Here is a 17,343-nt window from a genome sequence, read left to right on the forward strand (position 1 = left end):
TTAGCCTTGCTTTATGCTACTACTTTCAGGTTCATTTATTACATCATAAATTTATCCTACAAATCAAAAAAAATCTGGTTGGAGATTCTTAAATTAGGTAGAAATAGTTAAGATACTTCCTAGAGCAGAGCACATCTCAACATTTAAGATACATTCTACTGCTTTGGAATTAGTGTGAGATTCCTGCCAGTGTACTGATGTCCTACAGTCCAAAGACACTCCTAGGTATACAGGTGGCTGCTAGTATCATCTACATTTAGAGTGGAAAAGAACAAGAAGCCAGAGGACCAGACGTAGAGGCACCTATGAAACTACGGGGCCTACTGAACACAGAGAAAACTGCTAACATTACTATTAATCAACAACAATAAATCCAAAGAAATGTGAGCAGGCAAGTAAGTAAGCGTTAGGCCCAATTATTAAGCCTAAACTGTAGCACTGAACACATACTATCTGTGGCTGGTCAGGAAGTAATAGCCTGGCTAAACAGCACACCAAACTTGTTAAAGCACTGACTCTGGAGTCAGACAGCCTGGGCTGTGGTCCCTTCCCTGCAAATCATCTCACCGCTCTGGCTTACTTTGCTCAGCTGTAACTTCCGAAGCTTGCTACGAAGATTTAGTCATACACATAATCTACATAAAACAGTGAGAACACTGCCTAGTTCACGTAAACATCATATGTAATACTGTTAACTAATGAAGCAACTTGAGATTTCATTTTTTTCCATTATGGATGTTAACAAAAACTATCCCATTATGTTTTAAAAATCTCCTGGGTTTCTTTTTCCTCTTTGGTTTTCTGAGATAGGCACTTGTTATGTAGTTGACTCTGACCCTGAACATACTATTAAGCCCAGAGTGGCCTCAAACTCATGTTACTCTCCTGCCTGAGCATGCTACCACCTGGATTTTCTATACATGCAGTACGGTGTATCTGAAGCCTGTCTAAAACTGTTTTCTAGTAATGTTACAAGAAAATGTTAAGTATTCCTCAGATTACTGGTCAATTTGTGAGCTGGACAAATTACTGATTTTTTAAAACTATGAGACAAAAATGAAATTTCTACACATTTATTTTAGCATTCCCATGCATGTTTATAGCATATTTCACTTTGAACCGTTTCCACAGAAAGAGAACACTTGCTTCACTATGTAAGGTAACTACATTTGTACAAAAGCAGTGAATAATCACAAATACTTTGATCATTTTATTTTGTTTGTATATTTTGTAGTATTTCAGTAAGTTGTAAGAAAATTAAAATTACCTCAAGGACATGCATAAAATCTTTAAATATTCTTTTTCTTTCAGATTCTAGAGTTATATCCTCAAATGCTGGTTCTTTTACAAATCTCTCCCGGATCTGAAAAATTCAGATTTGGAATACATCAGCACTAAGAAAAGTACATCATTATGTCTAGACGGAATCACAGAAGGAGGTGAAAACTGTGATAAACTCATTTCCTGAAAGTGGTTCAAAAGTCTAAACCACTTTAAACAAATATTCCTAAATGTCATTACATCTGCTTTAAAACTTTTATTGTATTATAAATATATTTAAGACATTCTACAAATAACTTTAGCTTATTTTTGTAGCTTTAAATAGACAAGGAATTAACAATATTTCCATTTTCAACTGTAAAAAATCCCATTCATTGGGGAAAATTTGCAAGTATACATACATCTTCCCAGACAGCATCCAGCTCTATTGGAGGAGCAGCTTGTTTCAACATACTCTTAAATGCAGACTCTTTTCGTTTCATTTTCCGAGCCTCCTCTTTTTCTCTTTCACGTTCACGGGCTTCTGCCTTTTCCAGTAACTATTAAAACGTTAGACTTTATTGGTTACAAAACATAACTCCTGCTATTGATATAATTCATTGTTCTCCTATCATTTGAAAGGGCTAACATCTATAACACCAGTTAATGTAAGCAAAGGAAACTTAACAGTACAGCAGTTAAATATATTAATTTTTTATATTATCTGAAGTATTGTCTACTATTCTGTCAGTCTTACTTCCATTCCTTCATCTCAATAATCCTGCACTTAAGCTGGATAAACTGAAAACTGTACTACTAAAGAACTTACTGGTAACAGATGAAATGGTAACTTACGCTATTGAAAGCCAACTTGATATTTCCAGCATCTAAGGTAGTTGATCTTTTAGTTGAACTGATTATTGCCACAAAATCTTCAAATGTAGTATTTACTTCAACTACAAATCCTTTATCCTAAAACCCAGAAATCGTGTTATATTTAACACACAAATCAAAGCAATGAAGTCATACTATTGGCTAACAGGTAAGAATCAGTACATTTACCTTCAGAATGTCTTTTATTATCTTTTTCTCATCGTGGTAACGTGCTTTAAGATCCTCAACATAAAACTTGAAAAGATCAAGTGCAGTTGATCCTAATGAAAAAACTAAAGAAGTCAAAAGCTAGCTCTAACCAAAGAGCTGCAATTACTTTTTTGTTGTTTATAAAAAGAAAATAAAGCACCCTTCCTCCAGCCCTGCAACCACCTTCCCCTTGGCCCATTCCAACTACTAGAATAAGTTTGGAAGGAAAACAATCTCACCAGGCTGACCAAGCATATTAGTAAATCTAATGTCAGAACTAATGGTTGGATACAATTCCATCCAAGACGACATAGAATGCAGTTGTCCATGTTCATGCAGTTCATCTAAAAATATCTGGGGAGGGGCAGGAAAGCAATCACGTTTGAAATGTTCTCCAGTACATAACATGAAAACAGGTTAGAAACTTAGCAATATTTCAAACTCTTACACTAATGTTATCTCAAACAGGTTTAGACACAAGTATTTCCTGATGAAAATAACTGCATTTGGATTACAAAAAATTTTCAGAGAAAAGAATTTTTCATTATCTTTCTAGGATTCAGTTTCCTATCCTTCAAGATACATTACTTCAAGTTTTTTAAAAAAAAGTCTCTCAAATCGTAACACTACAGGATGAATATGTATTACTTCCTTTAAATACATTTTCTTTTAAAATAATATCTACTGTATTCTAGGTATTTTGATTTACATTTTTAAACAAATATGGATTTCTAAAAAAAAAAAAAACCGTACTATTGCCCCAAAGTAATCTGGAAAGCTAGGCTTCACATCTGTACCTTACTTCAAAAACATTTCTTTTCTTTCACATTACTAATATACTCAAAATCTAAATCTTAAAGTCTGCTTACGCTATACCCTTCTCTTTTTTCTCCAAGGCTCACTTTCAGGGCAACTTGAGACCTCAGTGCCATGAATTTCTACAGTTCCTGCTTCTCCAACCCACAAGTGTTTATATAAGAAAACTGTGACCCTAAATTCTATTCCCACAATTCCTATACACCTGCATTGTTCAATATGGTAGCTACTGATTAAATATAGTGTCTGAGGGCATAAATTATGGCTACTGTAAACTATACTGTGCTATAAAATATAAACTGATTTTTAGTACCAAAAGAAAAAAAGTCAGTTTTTAAAAATGCTGATATATAAAATGATAATATTTTGGACATAATGGGTTAAATGGATTAGAAATATTATAACCAGTTGAATTAAAATTCTAAACACATACTGCTCAACTTTCTTTCACACAATTATATGCATATACGTAGTATTACCACTCTGAAATTTTCTCAAACTCTAATCTATCCTCTGTTCCTAACTTTCAACAAAAATATAATCCTGCCTTAACCCACTCTAACTGCTGGTCACCTAGGTTCTTTACCTGCTTGCTCCCTCTTAGAAACCAATTTCAGGTTTATTCTATAGGATTTAAAAATTTGCCCCTTTCTATTATATGTGCTTCGGTAGATTTGCGAGCTTTTCACTTCCAGGTTGTTGAGATCTGCTAAAATTGGGACACTAAATCCCATTTTAACAGTGGGTCTCTTAACCTGAAAATCAGAATCACTTGAAGAGTTTTTTTTCCTTATGCAATATGGGCTGAAACTCAAGATGTTTATATTTTCACTTTTTAAAAATCACTGGGTAACTAATATGAATTCATATTTGAAAAAGATACTACATTTCAGGGTTCTTATTCTTTTTCATTTATTAATTTCATTTTTTGTTAAGAAAAGGCTAGTTTCCTACATTATAGACAGCAAGTTACTTCACGGATGGCTGAGTCTGGTCCTCTTTTCCTTAGAGGAAGAGGTCTCAACCTTGGCACTACTGACATCTTAGGTGAACTAACTTTCTGTGTTCTTTTCTTTTCTTTTTAGGGGCGAGAGGAGGTTGATGACGGTGGTATACACTCTACAATGTTCATAACCTCTGGTCTATGTACTAGATAACAGTAGTAACTTCCCATAGAACAGTGACAAGATTTTCCTTGCTGAGCACGTTAGTTATCTTAAGTCCAACAACAGTAACTTTTCTTCCCCCTTCCTTGTTTTTGCTCACCATGTAACTATTCACATATGTGCTGGCGATACCTCCATCTTTCAATCCTTAATACAGGGATTCTTAGGCTCTAGTTCCAAAACCTGATTTAGTAGTTCTAGTGTGACGTCTGAAAGTTTACATTTTGGTAACTTCCCAGCAATATGGGTTGCACCTAAGTGCACCTACAGACAATGCTTTGAGAGCCACTGCTCTATTGTAAAATTTCATCTTGGCTTCTAAACAAACCACACATTCCTGGATCTCATTAAATCTTCAGACCAGTCCTTTCCACACTTGACATGAATTTGAACAGTAGTTTTGACACTAAAAACAATCCACCAGAGTTTTGTCATAAATGTGATAAATATTTATAACTACTTGACTGGCCAATGAATATTCAATGAAAAGATATGACTACAACGTCTAGTTTTTTCCATTCATGACCCCTTCTTGTTAAGTGCCAGTTTTGATTCATTTTACTGTAATTCTAAATATACCTCACAGTCTCTTATAATACCTTGTAATCCATAGCTATTTGATACCTACATGATATTCTTGTTTTCTGTTACCTACATTCTTATTTTTTTTAAATTTTAATTACTATCTATTCTTACACAGTATGTCCATATTAAAGCACTGCAAACATTAAACCTTTAACAGTTACACAAGAATATAATCATCCTACTAAAAATCTGCTCTCCCTTTCTTCCTGTTCTTATCTAAAAACCAGGTTTTCCAGCTCGTTTATAGCTATCTGTGAACAGGTTACTAGGTTCTCAAGTGAGAAAAAGTTCTGTATCTCTGGCTTTAAGAGCACTATCCTTGTAATTTTTTCTAGGCTAACATGTGACCTTGGGGACAGAATACATGTGGTCAGGACACATGGCACTGGTTCTCAAACTATTAAATGCAAAATTTCGGACCCCAACCCAGATCCTCTGAATCACATTCTTGGGGCAAGGCTCAAGAAACTGTGGTTTAAATAATCTTCCTAATGATTATGTAGAAAATCACTAAGATACGGAACCTATGAGAACAGCAGGTTTTTACGGAATAATGACTTAAATCAAGCTACTGGCTACAGAAGTGGGAGTTTTCCTTTACCACTCCAACAGGTGATTTTTGATACACACTAAGTTTTGAGAACCACGCCTTTAGAGGATGACATCTCTTACCCTGACCTAAAGGGGTAATTATTTTAAGAAGCAAACTTAGTTAAGCCACTGTGACTTAGCATTTATCCCACTGATTAATAAAAGGGCCTACGGATAAGACCACATGAACTTAAAAAGAAAGCAACCTTATCGAATCTAAGTACTTGTGAATTTAGGCATGTTACCTCATCTCTTCGAGTCCATTTCCTTACCTATCTAAATGGATACAACAAAAGCAGTACCCTGCTCTTAATGTGATAAAGCTGCCATTACAAAATCTGTGAGTACAGAAAGGGGTAATGTGGTGAAATACGAAAAGCAAAAATTTATTGCTCTATGATTTTCTCCTTTACTGAGTGAATAAAAGTGATACTTACAGATGACAATGAGCTAGTAGCTAAAGGACATGTAATCCCAGCTCCTAGGGTTAACAGATTATATCCCATTGCCAAAATATACCAGCATATTTCCTATGTTCTCTGGAAACTACACAACAACTACTACTAATGAATCATGTGTATCTTGTTTTTAGTCATCCCTCATTCTGTTTGTTTTTCTCAACAGAAACTGTACCATATATCAATGCTGACTGTAACTTCTGCTACAGTCGTCTATGTTCCCCTGCCTGAAGTGCCTTTTTAGGTAGAAATGTGAGTAAATGTGTACACGAGTCTTCCACAGTACTAACTATTCCAAGATCAGACTGTTCATATGATTCAAATTCAAAACTGATCACATCATTGTTCAAGCTCAGTAACCACATTATAGAACAAAGCTAAATTTTTCTTTTCTTTTTGAGACAGGGTCTTGCTGTGTAGACCAGGCTGGCCTTGAACTCACAGCAATCCTTCTGCCTCAGTACCCCCCATCCCATGTGCTGAGATTACAGGCGCATAACACCATGCCTTAGATAGGTAAGATTTTTCTGTTACCTGAAAAGATTCCCTATTTTTACGCTGCCGCCTCCTTTCTCTCAGCAAACTTTTCTGTTTTTCTTCTTCCTCCTCCTTTTCTAAAGCCCGAATGTGCTCTTCAAAGCAAATTAATGCATCTTCTTTGTCCATGTCTGAAATATTTTTTAGATAAAAATTACAATTTCAAATATCAGGAAAGCAGTGTATTTGCATTAACTCTCCAAAAATTTTAAATTCATCCTTTCAAAAATACCTGTACTTAAATCTCAAATATGACTTGTAATCATGTTAAATGGTAAAGTTCTAAGGAAAAATTCACAAAGAACTCACATAAGTGATGATGAAACAAAAAGAGTATGTATATAAAAAAATAAAGTTGTCATGGTAAAGTGTTCAGCAGCAATACTGTAATTCTCCCACTTCTCAGAGCAGTCCTGGTAAGCTCTGAGAAAAGTATCATGAGGTAATTTCATCAATGATACTTCTTTTGTTTTGCAAAACTCTTGACTTTGGGCTCAAGGTGTAGCTCAGCGATACAGTGCTTGCATAGCATGCATGAGGTTTCCCAGCATCACACATACATACAGACATTACTGCCTCAAGAAAATAGCAGAAATAAAATGTGGTAATATATACAGATAGTTAAGCACATGTTTAAGTTTGACCTATAATTTACTCATTTTAGCAATTATCTGTTAAAGATAACTTGAATTTCTAAAAAAATAAGTTTTGTACTAAACCACAAAACTTCATTAGAAACAAATTAAAAATTAATAAACCTTGTTTTTTTCTTTGTCTGTTTTTTGAGACAGGGTCTACGTAATTCAGTTCGGTCTTGAACTCACTACATAGCCCAGGGTTGCCTTAATTCATGGTGATCCACCTGTCCTAGCCTCCCAAGTATTGGGATTACAGTCATGTGCCAGCATCCCTAGCACTTAATAAAACGGAGACAACTATGTAAAACTGAATTAGTGATTACATATAAAGTCAGGGCAAATATTTGCTGCTGCAGGACAGTTTAAAAACATTTTTTCTTATTTAATCATTTTTCTTACTCTGTAACTCCTCATCTTCTGCAAAAGTTGGATTATCCATCAGGTACTGCTGGGCCTCAGACCAAGTAGTAGAGTATGTTACATTAGCCATATTATCAAGTATGTTTTTTAAAGCTTCCCAATTTCTCTTCCGCAGCTGCTTTGCTTGTTCCTACAACGAAAGTATCAATAGATCTATGAAGTTCAAAGAAACTAAGGTAATGAAGGTTTCTTTACCTTCTGAGAAACCAATTTCACATATTATGCATCAGTTTTAAACATCTATGCTATTTATTTTGCCCATGTTCTTGCCTACATGCTTGGTGCTTAGTGTCAATTTTTCACCTCTTCAAAGGTAGTATCTAGAAAGCAAATTTTTGGTTTTTTTCTCGTCATCCCACAAACCTCTCTTATCACCACTAAGTTACTGTGGATAAGCCATCCAGTGGGTAAATGCTAACATTTATACCGATTTTCAGACTATTTTCAGACTATGCGTTGTGTAATACTTGCATTTACGTATTTTCCTTCAAAACTGGGCCAAACAAAATTAAGAAACACACAACGAAAAATAATAAATGAATAAGTGAATGTTTTAGAATTCTATCCAAGTTTAGTTCAGTGTGAACAATACCATTTTACTGCCATTTTTTTTTTGAAAAAAATTCTTGAACCAGAATGATCACATAATAAGTAAAAAACACTGTTTTAAAAACTAACATACTAAAGAAGTTACCTTCTTTTCCAAAGTAGGTGTAAAGCATCCAATTAATCATAATTAATACCTAGTGTGACTACTTAATTATTTATTCATGTTAGGTGGAGGATCAAATTTACTGTTATGCAAGTTATCCATTCTGTGTCTAAGCCTACTTCTAATAAACATATCTCTTGCACTGTATAAACTAAGCAACAAAAATGGACACGATGTAAAATAGCTCTTAGCATTTTCTTGTAAAATGCCTTTCCATAATACCATTAACTAAGAATAAATTATACCTTTTCTTTTTTTGACAGAAAGAATAAAACGTCTTCATAGATTTCAAGACGGTCACGCTCAGATATTGCATTCCAGACTTCCATCTCTCCAAACATTTGCTCAGCTTTCCTAGTCATTTAAAAATACATGTTACTTTTCATTTACTGTAAATTAAACTAAGTGTTAATGTTAAAATTTAACTGAATTTAAAAATTCTACATGAATAGTCTTTTCACTCAAGTTCGTAACTGCATTGTAAGGTACAACTTTTGGACAGTAAAGAAAAACTAAGTACCATTTTTCCTTAGAGATAGAGGGTAATTCCCATGGAGCAATGCTTTGTGTGCTACTTACCTCTATATTTTGAGGTAGCTAGAAACCACCAAATTGTCCACAGAATTAAATTATAGATTTTAAAAGTTATCAGAAATGTAGTTAGCACATATGACTACATAAAAAAATGAAGTCCTTCACTAAGCCTTTTCTAGAAGAATGAAGAAAATAAGCACACCAGGAAAAGAAGCTTAAGAACTTATTATAAAATTTTAATACTGACTTACCCCTAATCTTAAATAATAAACAACCTAAACTTAAGGCTGCTACATGCAAAGGCTGATCAAAATACACAGCGTCGGCTGGGGCATATAGCTCAGTGGAATAAGTGCCTGCCTGGCAAGTGTAAGGTCCTGAGTTCGATACCCAGTACCAAAACAAATAAATAAATAAAACCACAGTGAACATTAAAATTTTTTATAATAAAAGACACATTGCATTAATCCTCTTTAAAGCACCTTCTCCTTCAAACACACTTTTCTGAACATTTTTGCCATTTTGGGGCAAGTTCTGTAAGTTCTCTTTCTTAAGTGTGTCTTTACAGGGTGTGACAAAAAATATAATGGATGCTGCTATTGAGTGGCATATACACACAGAAAGGCAGATCCGTAAAAACATTACAGCATGTACACCTAGCTCACTGGATCTGGCACCGTGTGACTTCTGGCTCTTCCCCAAAGTCAACATGGCCATCAGTGATGAGTGTTTGGAATAATTCAGGATACTGAGGCCATCATGACAGCACAGCTTTAGAGACTCACAAAAGAGGACATCCAGAACTGTGGAAGAAAATGGGATAACTCGGTCTGACATATGGCAGAATATCCTATGGGAGATTAATGGTAATGTGTATTTTATTATAATATTTTTAAAATTAAACCTTAACCATATTTTTCAATAATACCTTTAAACGCAAAATTTCAAAATGCTATACTTAATGAAAATAGCTTATTTCTATCTCACAAATATAAAAATTTCAATCCTCTAATGAAGTAGAATACGGTAAAGCTTGACTCAGTCTTCTCCCCCTTTTCTTCTATTCTCTAGTAACTCAAGTCTACATTAAATTTCACAAAACTGCTGATATATCTTGCACTTTATGAAAGTGCCACATTTGCTGTTTAAAGCTGCCATACTTTTAATCATCACCCTTCATTTAACACATCCCGTGGATTATTTAGTATGGTTGGCAAAAACTGTAACACGAACAACACAATAATCATATTCCATGCATCATTTAAAATCTTACTTATATCTGGTTGTAGAAGTCATTTTCTCATGATTTTCAAGAAAACGTTGAAAGGATTCTTTAGCTTCTTTGTATTTTGATCTTGCTTCTTCTTTTTCCTCTTTCTCTGTCTGGACTTTATAGGCATTAAAGGCCTGCTTTTTCTCACTCAACTTTGCTAAAGCACTAAATAATAGAGAAATACCAATAGCATATGTAAGTAAATAAAGCCAGGAGAAGCAAATGTTCCTGTATTGAAAAACAATAGTACAATTATTTCCAGGTATAAATTAAGAAAATTTCTATAATGTACTATAGACAAATGGTTCTAGAAAGTTTCAGTTTTCAAATAATCCTAATTTCACTAGTAGCAGCATGGTCAAAATGTATGACAAGCCCCTTGGATTTTTCTGATTTATACCATATCTAAAATGATGGAAGTGAATGGGTGTTAGTGAAGTTGCCCTACTTTTAACAAAATTTTCAATGTGCTAGACTTTCTATGCTCAAAGTGAAAAGCCTATAAAAACTTGTAGTATTACCTGTATCGTGGATCATTGATGATCATTTTCATCGCTTGCTCCCATGAAGCGTTGGATGGTACCCGCTGAAAATCATTTAAATAAAACTTTAAATCTCACAAGTATAGAGAAAGTTCTCTAACAAAGAATCAAGTATAATACTCACTGCAAACATCAAGCAATTCCCTTAGTAGACGTTTGAATATTTCTAAGTTTTTTATTGAAGGCAACTCTGTAATATACCTATTAACTGAAAAACTGAAATTTAAACAGAATACATTTTCTTTATACCAATGATTAAAAGAGAAGCAATGATTATAGTCTTGTATTAAATAACAAAGAAATGTGCTTCCAAAGTATCTTGTTGAAAGTTTCAGCAAAAAAGGGAGACAAATTTAGTTGACTAATAATAGCTCACAAGATTAGGATTATCATTAAGGGAATCAAAATGATGAAAAGCAAACTTTCGTTTATTAGGTACATATTAAATGTTACCAAAAAATCTGTTACGCAAATACCTTTTCTTTTAACAATTCTTTGAATGCCTGCTTTGCCTCTTCCTTTGTATTCCAAGTGTATGTTTTTTTTGCTGGTTGGCTCTCTTCCTCTTCTTTTTTGGGAGTAAAACTAGGGAGAAATTTAAACACCATGACGTATAACTTAAAAATCTGCTTCACTTAGAAAAATTCTTCAGTTATTATTTAACATGCTGAGCTAAAATTTGACAAATTTAGAATGAGGTTTCCAATATAAATCATGAAAACATACTTATCTAAAGAAAAAGAAATTAAACATAACTTTTTCTGCAACTTTAGCCATTAAGACTGTACAAATATGAAAATACAACATCTAATTGCACTAAGACACTTAGCTCTTCTAGCCCACAGATTATTACTTTTAAACGGCTTATTATTCAGTGCTTTTATATTAATGCCTTAATAACTGGCATTTGGGTAAGTACACAAATTCTGAAAAAAGATGTAGAGCCCAGCTACATCAGGGTCAATAAACTGAGAGCCATTAGCCACATCTAGCCCAGTTAGTTTTTGTAAGTATTACAGTCTTACTGGAATGTAGAGATGCTCATTTGTTTATGGCTTGATTTTGTGCTACCACAGCACAATTGAGTCACTGTGATAAAGGAAGTATAACACAAAACCCCTGAAATTCAGTATTTGGTATTTTTTGATAAAGTTTGGGAAATACTGATCTCAAAAAACAAAAACCAAAAAACCCACAAATAATGTCAATTGTGAATTCTGACCAATGCAGCTTTATTAAAACACTGTATCAATTTAGTCTAGTTAAGAGTCACAGGAGTTTTCAATGCCCTGCCACTTATTTTTGAGACAGGTCTTGCTATGTAGTTCAGGCAGACCTTGAATTTGCTATGCAGCCCAAGGTGACTTCAAAATTGCAGTAATCCTTCTCTTGCCTCAGCTTCCCAATACTAGGATTACAGGCAACCACCATGCCCAGCTATGGTGTTTGGTGTTACCTTTTCTGTCTGATTTTTATTTCAATGGTAGAAAAATGATCATAATGTTAAACTTGGTTTCTACATTGTTATGTCTGAGTATATGCTTCCTGGAGATATATATATATATATATATATTTGTCTATAAACTGCCTTCTTTTATCTGTGATGCACTTTTCAATAAGTTGTTTTTAAAATTCACTTGCACAGAGCTGAAAATCAAGTAACACCAATCAGTAAGGAAGAAACATAACAACTTTAATATTACTGTATTTGACAGGATGCCCTCAACTTCTATTGTAGCTGATTTCTTTGTTTAATCACAAACTATAGCACCACTTCCTCACAGTGCTGTGCTGAGCCGTATGAAGATGAGAAAAAATAAAAATAAAAACAAACCACAACAAAAAACCCAAACAACAATAACCCCCTTTATTTAAAATGTAAGCACTTTGTTAACCATGATTTTGCATTGGTTTTGAGTGCAGATATGGAATCCAAATGTTATAGTTTGGCATTTTTTTAACTGTGTAATTTATTCATCTTCAGTTTTATATCCTAAAACTTTTGTGAACTAGTGTTGTAACTGTATTTGTGGCATGGCATGCCACCATGAGCAATTTTCTAAGTTTAAATTTTGATTCTTGAAACATTTCAACTTAACTGCCACTGACTGAACTGAAGTTTCTCATTAACTCAGTCTGGTATTGAATTCACAACAGAAGCTACTCCACTTACTCGGCCACAGCTTCCTGCTTAGAGGCTTCGTCTGCATTACCAGACACTTCCACACTTAGATCCTGAATAGCAGAGGTATTAGCAAGCTGTGCTTGTTCTTCAGTTGATATAGTTACTGTACTTTCATTGTCTACAACAGTAGCAACAATGGAAGTAACTTCAGGCTCAGGAACAACTGGAACAGTTCCGACAGTATTAGTAGTAGAAGTGGAAGCACTAGCATTGGCTGCAGCAGCAGCTGCTGCAGCTGCAGCTGCTGCAGCAACAACAGCAGCTGCTGCTTCTGCAGCAGCCATGGTGGTCATAGTAGTAGGAATTTCTGTTGTAGGAACTGGGGCTGTTGATGTGCTGCAATCTTCTTGTTTGCTATCCATTACAAAAAAAGAAAACAGGTCATTTTCGTAAGTGTAATTACAAAGCTAAATAAATCCAGTTTTTAGACTAACACAATATCAAACGATTCAAAATTGAAGGGCAAAAATTTCCAATGATGGTAAATTAGTTATTTAAAAAGGTTACAATCAAAAAATGAAGTAGTATTTACCCCTTTTCCCCATCTTATATCTCCAACTTGAGAGCTACAGTGCTTCTACCAATTCAGCCTACAGAGTATAGTTGTGACTACAGGTATATACCATCATGCTTAGCTACTACTGCATCCCTTTGTTTTAACTAGCCAAACTTTCATCATCATGTATAGCAGGCATTCATGCAAGAGTTTGCATTTCCCAAAGTTCTACAATTATTTTACAAAATGCCCTATCTAATCTATTGTTTTATACTATGAAATCTGACAAATATCTGAAAGAGCTTCAAATTTTCTGCACTTACTAAAAGAAATGTATAAAGAAAGACATATATAGCTGTATTTGATTTATTTCCAAATGAACTCAAAACAGATTCTGGAAGTTTCTGTAACAGTGCCCAAATTAAAATATTACTTCTCTAACGGAGCCTAAACTTGACTACAAATCTTTTCTCCTACTTCTTCCTTTCAAAATCCTCCAAAGACATCCAACTACCAGTTTAACATGTTAAGTAATGTTTATATTGTGAGGAAGGCTAACACTCAAGCAAGTACGCTACAGAGGAGACCAAATTTACAAATATAAATTGATTTCCAAAACTGCTTACCTGCTTTCTTCAGCTTTGATCATGGCTATTAAAGAGAAAAAAGAAAATTTATCTACTAGTTTTAAAACATAATCACTGAAAACAAACTTAAAAAAGACAAGAAAGTACCATATAATAGGATTTAAAATTTACCATCTGAAAAAAATTTAAAAATCACTTTCACAGAGGAAATATTTTCCATTTTCAAAGCAGTTATTAAATGACAACAAATTTTAAAAAAAAGTTATTTAGAAAGCTTATTTTATTAAAAGCTTATTTTCACAAAGGCTGCAAGCCTAGCAAAAAAAGCCCTTAAAATGTGTATTTTAGGAGTAAAACAGTATTGTCCTCAGGGATTAGATTTTGATTTTTTAAAAGATACTAAATTCTAAATGCAATCCAACTTATGAAACTCCAGCACATTTTAAAATACTAGCATTGACAAGTAGATAGATAGCTATGCACATCAACTATTTATAGTAGGGTTACATCAGAAATGAGCTTGATATTCCATAAATAAGTAAACTGAAAGTCTATCTAAAATATTATTAGATAATTTAAATTGAACTTTAAAGATCTGCACTCAGTATTTTCTATTTTAAATAAATTTTAGATTTCGTAGTGACAAAAATACCTTTTATTCAGCATCACTAGGGAATGAAGTGCTCCACAAAACTGGTGATAAAAACTTAACTCTTTATGAAAACATCTGAAAAACTATAGGCCTTTAAGAGAAAACAGTTCTGAAAATCATTACTAATAAAAATTAACATTTTCTGATACAATGATGATCTAAACTAATGAGGTGCACATGGAAGGTACATATATTTAAGATGATGATATCTTTAAAAAAACTTTTATTCTTCCCTGCCAGATATCATCCTACATTCCTACAGACTTTACTATGCTTTGCTGCTTTCAATCTGGTACAGTTTATAATACCAGGTTCTAATACAAGTGGGAGAGACGTGGCTGAATTCTCAATTCTTATAATGTCATTATTTTAACTACTGGGTTTTATATTAAGTGATATATTTTTCTTAGGTTACAGAGGTATTCTGAGCAATTCGTAATGTTGAACAAAATATCCCTTTTCAGTAACGTGTGGTGTTTTAATTCTTTCATAACGAACATATAAAGCTTACTTTGCAGTGGTACACTAAGACAAAGTCAGCATTAAAGGCAGGCTGATAATATACTGACAAATTCAAACTGATGACTATGCAAGGTGCTCCACTGTCTACTCCCATTACCAGCTGGTTAAATCACATGTTCCATGTATGCACCAACACTCAAAGCAGGAGTCAGAAATTTTGTATGTAAAGTCCAATGGTTTTCTTAAAATATCAAAGTAAAACTTTAAAAGCTACAAGCTCATTTATAATATAACCCTTAATTAAAAGGATTGGTTTGAATTAGAGACTTTTTTTCACTGCAGATCTATCCAATTATGGTTAGTGAACATTAGTGACATACTCTAAAAATGTTAAATATGACAGAAAATGAATTATCAAAGCAGCTCACCATGCAGGTTTGATTTTGTAATAAGACCTCCAGCAACAATGGTATTCTGGTATCCTAGTTTCAGTGGAATCAAATCAAATAAAAATCTATTTAAAATCTATAGAACTGAGATCTATAGCAACAAGAACATAAGAGCCCATAAAACTATTATACCATTTAAAAGGTACTAATAATTTAATTAAAAAATAAGGCCTTTCAACAATCCTATTCAGGAAGGATTATTTCAAAGTAAATGATACACACGTGTAGCAACTTCTCATTAAAAAATTAATTTTTTCCCACTTTACCTTCAAGATCCTCAAGTTCTTTAGGTTTGGCCCAGCGGGATTCTTTTGTTTGAGAATTGTAATAGTAAGGCTTTCCAGAATCGGACTTATATTCCTTCCAAGGACATTTAGATAACAGTTGCTAGAGGAAAAAACTTTTGGTTAATAGTAATATATTCATCACCACTGATGATGGTTACTTGGAGAAAATAAGTTGTCTAAGGTAATGTATCTGGGTTAAGGAGCAGGGACAAAACTCAATCAAATTTTACCTCAATTCCAAATTCTGTGTGCTTCCATTTACATTTATATAAAAATTACCACCCATATGTAACAAAAGCATCTCAAATACTAATGAAAGTATGAAAAACATGAAATCTGGAGAAAAAGCTAAATCTAATTTAGTGTATTTAATTTAATTGAAACCTAATATGTAAAACTTAGGCATTCTATAATAAAGTAACAGAAAACAGTGTTTTGGACAATATATATATATATAAAACCATCACTGACAATAAATCAGTAATGAGTTAAGTAAAAAACTGTATCTACAATTCTCTCCTCCCAAACACTGCTGTGCAATGTATTAAGGCGGTGGCCTGCAAAGAAAACACTTTTTACCTCCTCAAAGTTCTTACTTAAGAGAGAAGAAAACAACAAAAAAATATCACCAGGTAGGAAAAAACTTCAGCACAGCTGGCAGTACCAAACCTATTCACTTATGCCTAGAGTTCCGAATTAAAACATGAAATACTGCTTACTCAATTAATTACCTTTGATCTTAACTTTTACTGCTGTTATTTATGTATTTTGCAGTGTAAGATCTGCAACACAAAATATAAATACTTATCCCCCCAAAATATAAATACTTTTTCAGGAGCATTTTCAGCTAAGAGAAAATTTAGTACAGTTGAGAAGTATTATAGATAATTTAACTTCATCTTCATTACCTCTAATTTTTTTGAAAAATTTTAAATCAAATGATAGTCATTTAAAATCATTCAGGGTTCAGTATAAAAAGGAAAAGAATTTGAAATATGAAGCAAAAAGTAAAGAGAAAGCAAAGAAAGCCTGTTTCTCACCCCGTCTGATTTATCTTTTAAATCACTTTCAGAGAAGGAGCAAAATCACTATATAAATTATTCTGTCTACAGAAGAAAATGATTTCAATTATTGTTGACTAGTGTGATCACATTAACCTCTGAATTTCTTTACAGATTCTCCACTAACATTTAAACTGTAATGCTCTGTGGATAACCAAATACAAAATTCTAATAACTATGTCCCAGTATACTCAATAGTCCTTGATTTAAAGTCCTTAAAAGTTTTACCTCAGCAGGTGTTTTAAGATCATCTGGCTTCTCCCAGGTAGACTGTTTTGTTTCAGTATTGTAGTAGTAAGTCCTTCCATCAGGTGATTTATGTTCAGTCCACATTGATTTCTGTAGAAAAATACCAGATATAAATTATGTAAAATGCCACTGACATTGAGTATCAGGATCATTAGTGTTAAGGCAATAAATGTATTTAATATAAATCAAAGTATAAATTGGGCATACATTATATATTCTATACATTTAGAATAATTTGTCAGTAGAAGCAGGGAGGGAACTAAAGAGAATATTTTTCAAAGAACTTCAAAGCTAGGGGCT

The 17,343-nt window shown here is 33.4% G+C and overlaps 1 protein-coding gene across 1 annotated transcript in view; it reads right to left on the minus strand.

Moving 5' to 3' along the window:
* Positions 1–17,343, minus strand: part of Prpf40a (PRP40 pre-mRNA processing factor 40 homolog A) — a gene marked incomplete at its 5' end in the record, with an annotated part of 44,864 nt that overhangs the window by 3,876 nt on the left and 23,645 nt on the right. Inside the window, 16 exon segments of the mRNA XM_005390816.2 lie at positions 1,268–1,363; positions 1,683–1,820; positions 2,116–2,232; positions 2,323–2,414; positions 2,583–2,697; positions 6,494–6,627; positions 7,534–7,684; positions 8,512–8,620; positions 10,074–10,238; positions 10,595–10,659; positions 11,092–11,200; positions 12,789–13,154; positions 13,923–13,947; positions 15,426–15,479; positions 15,713–15,833; positions 17,023–17,133. Coding sequence (XP_005390873.2) covers positions 1,268–1,363; positions 1,683–1,820; positions 2,116–2,232; positions 2,323–2,414; positions 2,583–2,697; positions 6,494–6,627; positions 7,534–7,684; positions 8,512–8,620; positions 10,074–10,238; positions 10,595–10,659; positions 11,092–11,200; positions 12,789–13,154; positions 13,923–13,947; positions 15,426–15,479; positions 15,713–15,833; positions 17,023–17,133 — 1,968 coding nt within the window.

This window comes from Chinchilla lanigera, unplaced genomic scaffold (genome assembly GCF_000276665.1).
Source record: "Chinchilla lanigera isolate Chin_1 unplaced genomic scaffold, ChiLan1.0 scaffold00039, whole genome shotgun sequence".
NCBI classification, from domain to species: Eukaryota; Metazoa; Chordata; class Mammalia; order Rodentia; family Chinchillidae; genus Chinchilla; species Chinchilla lanigera.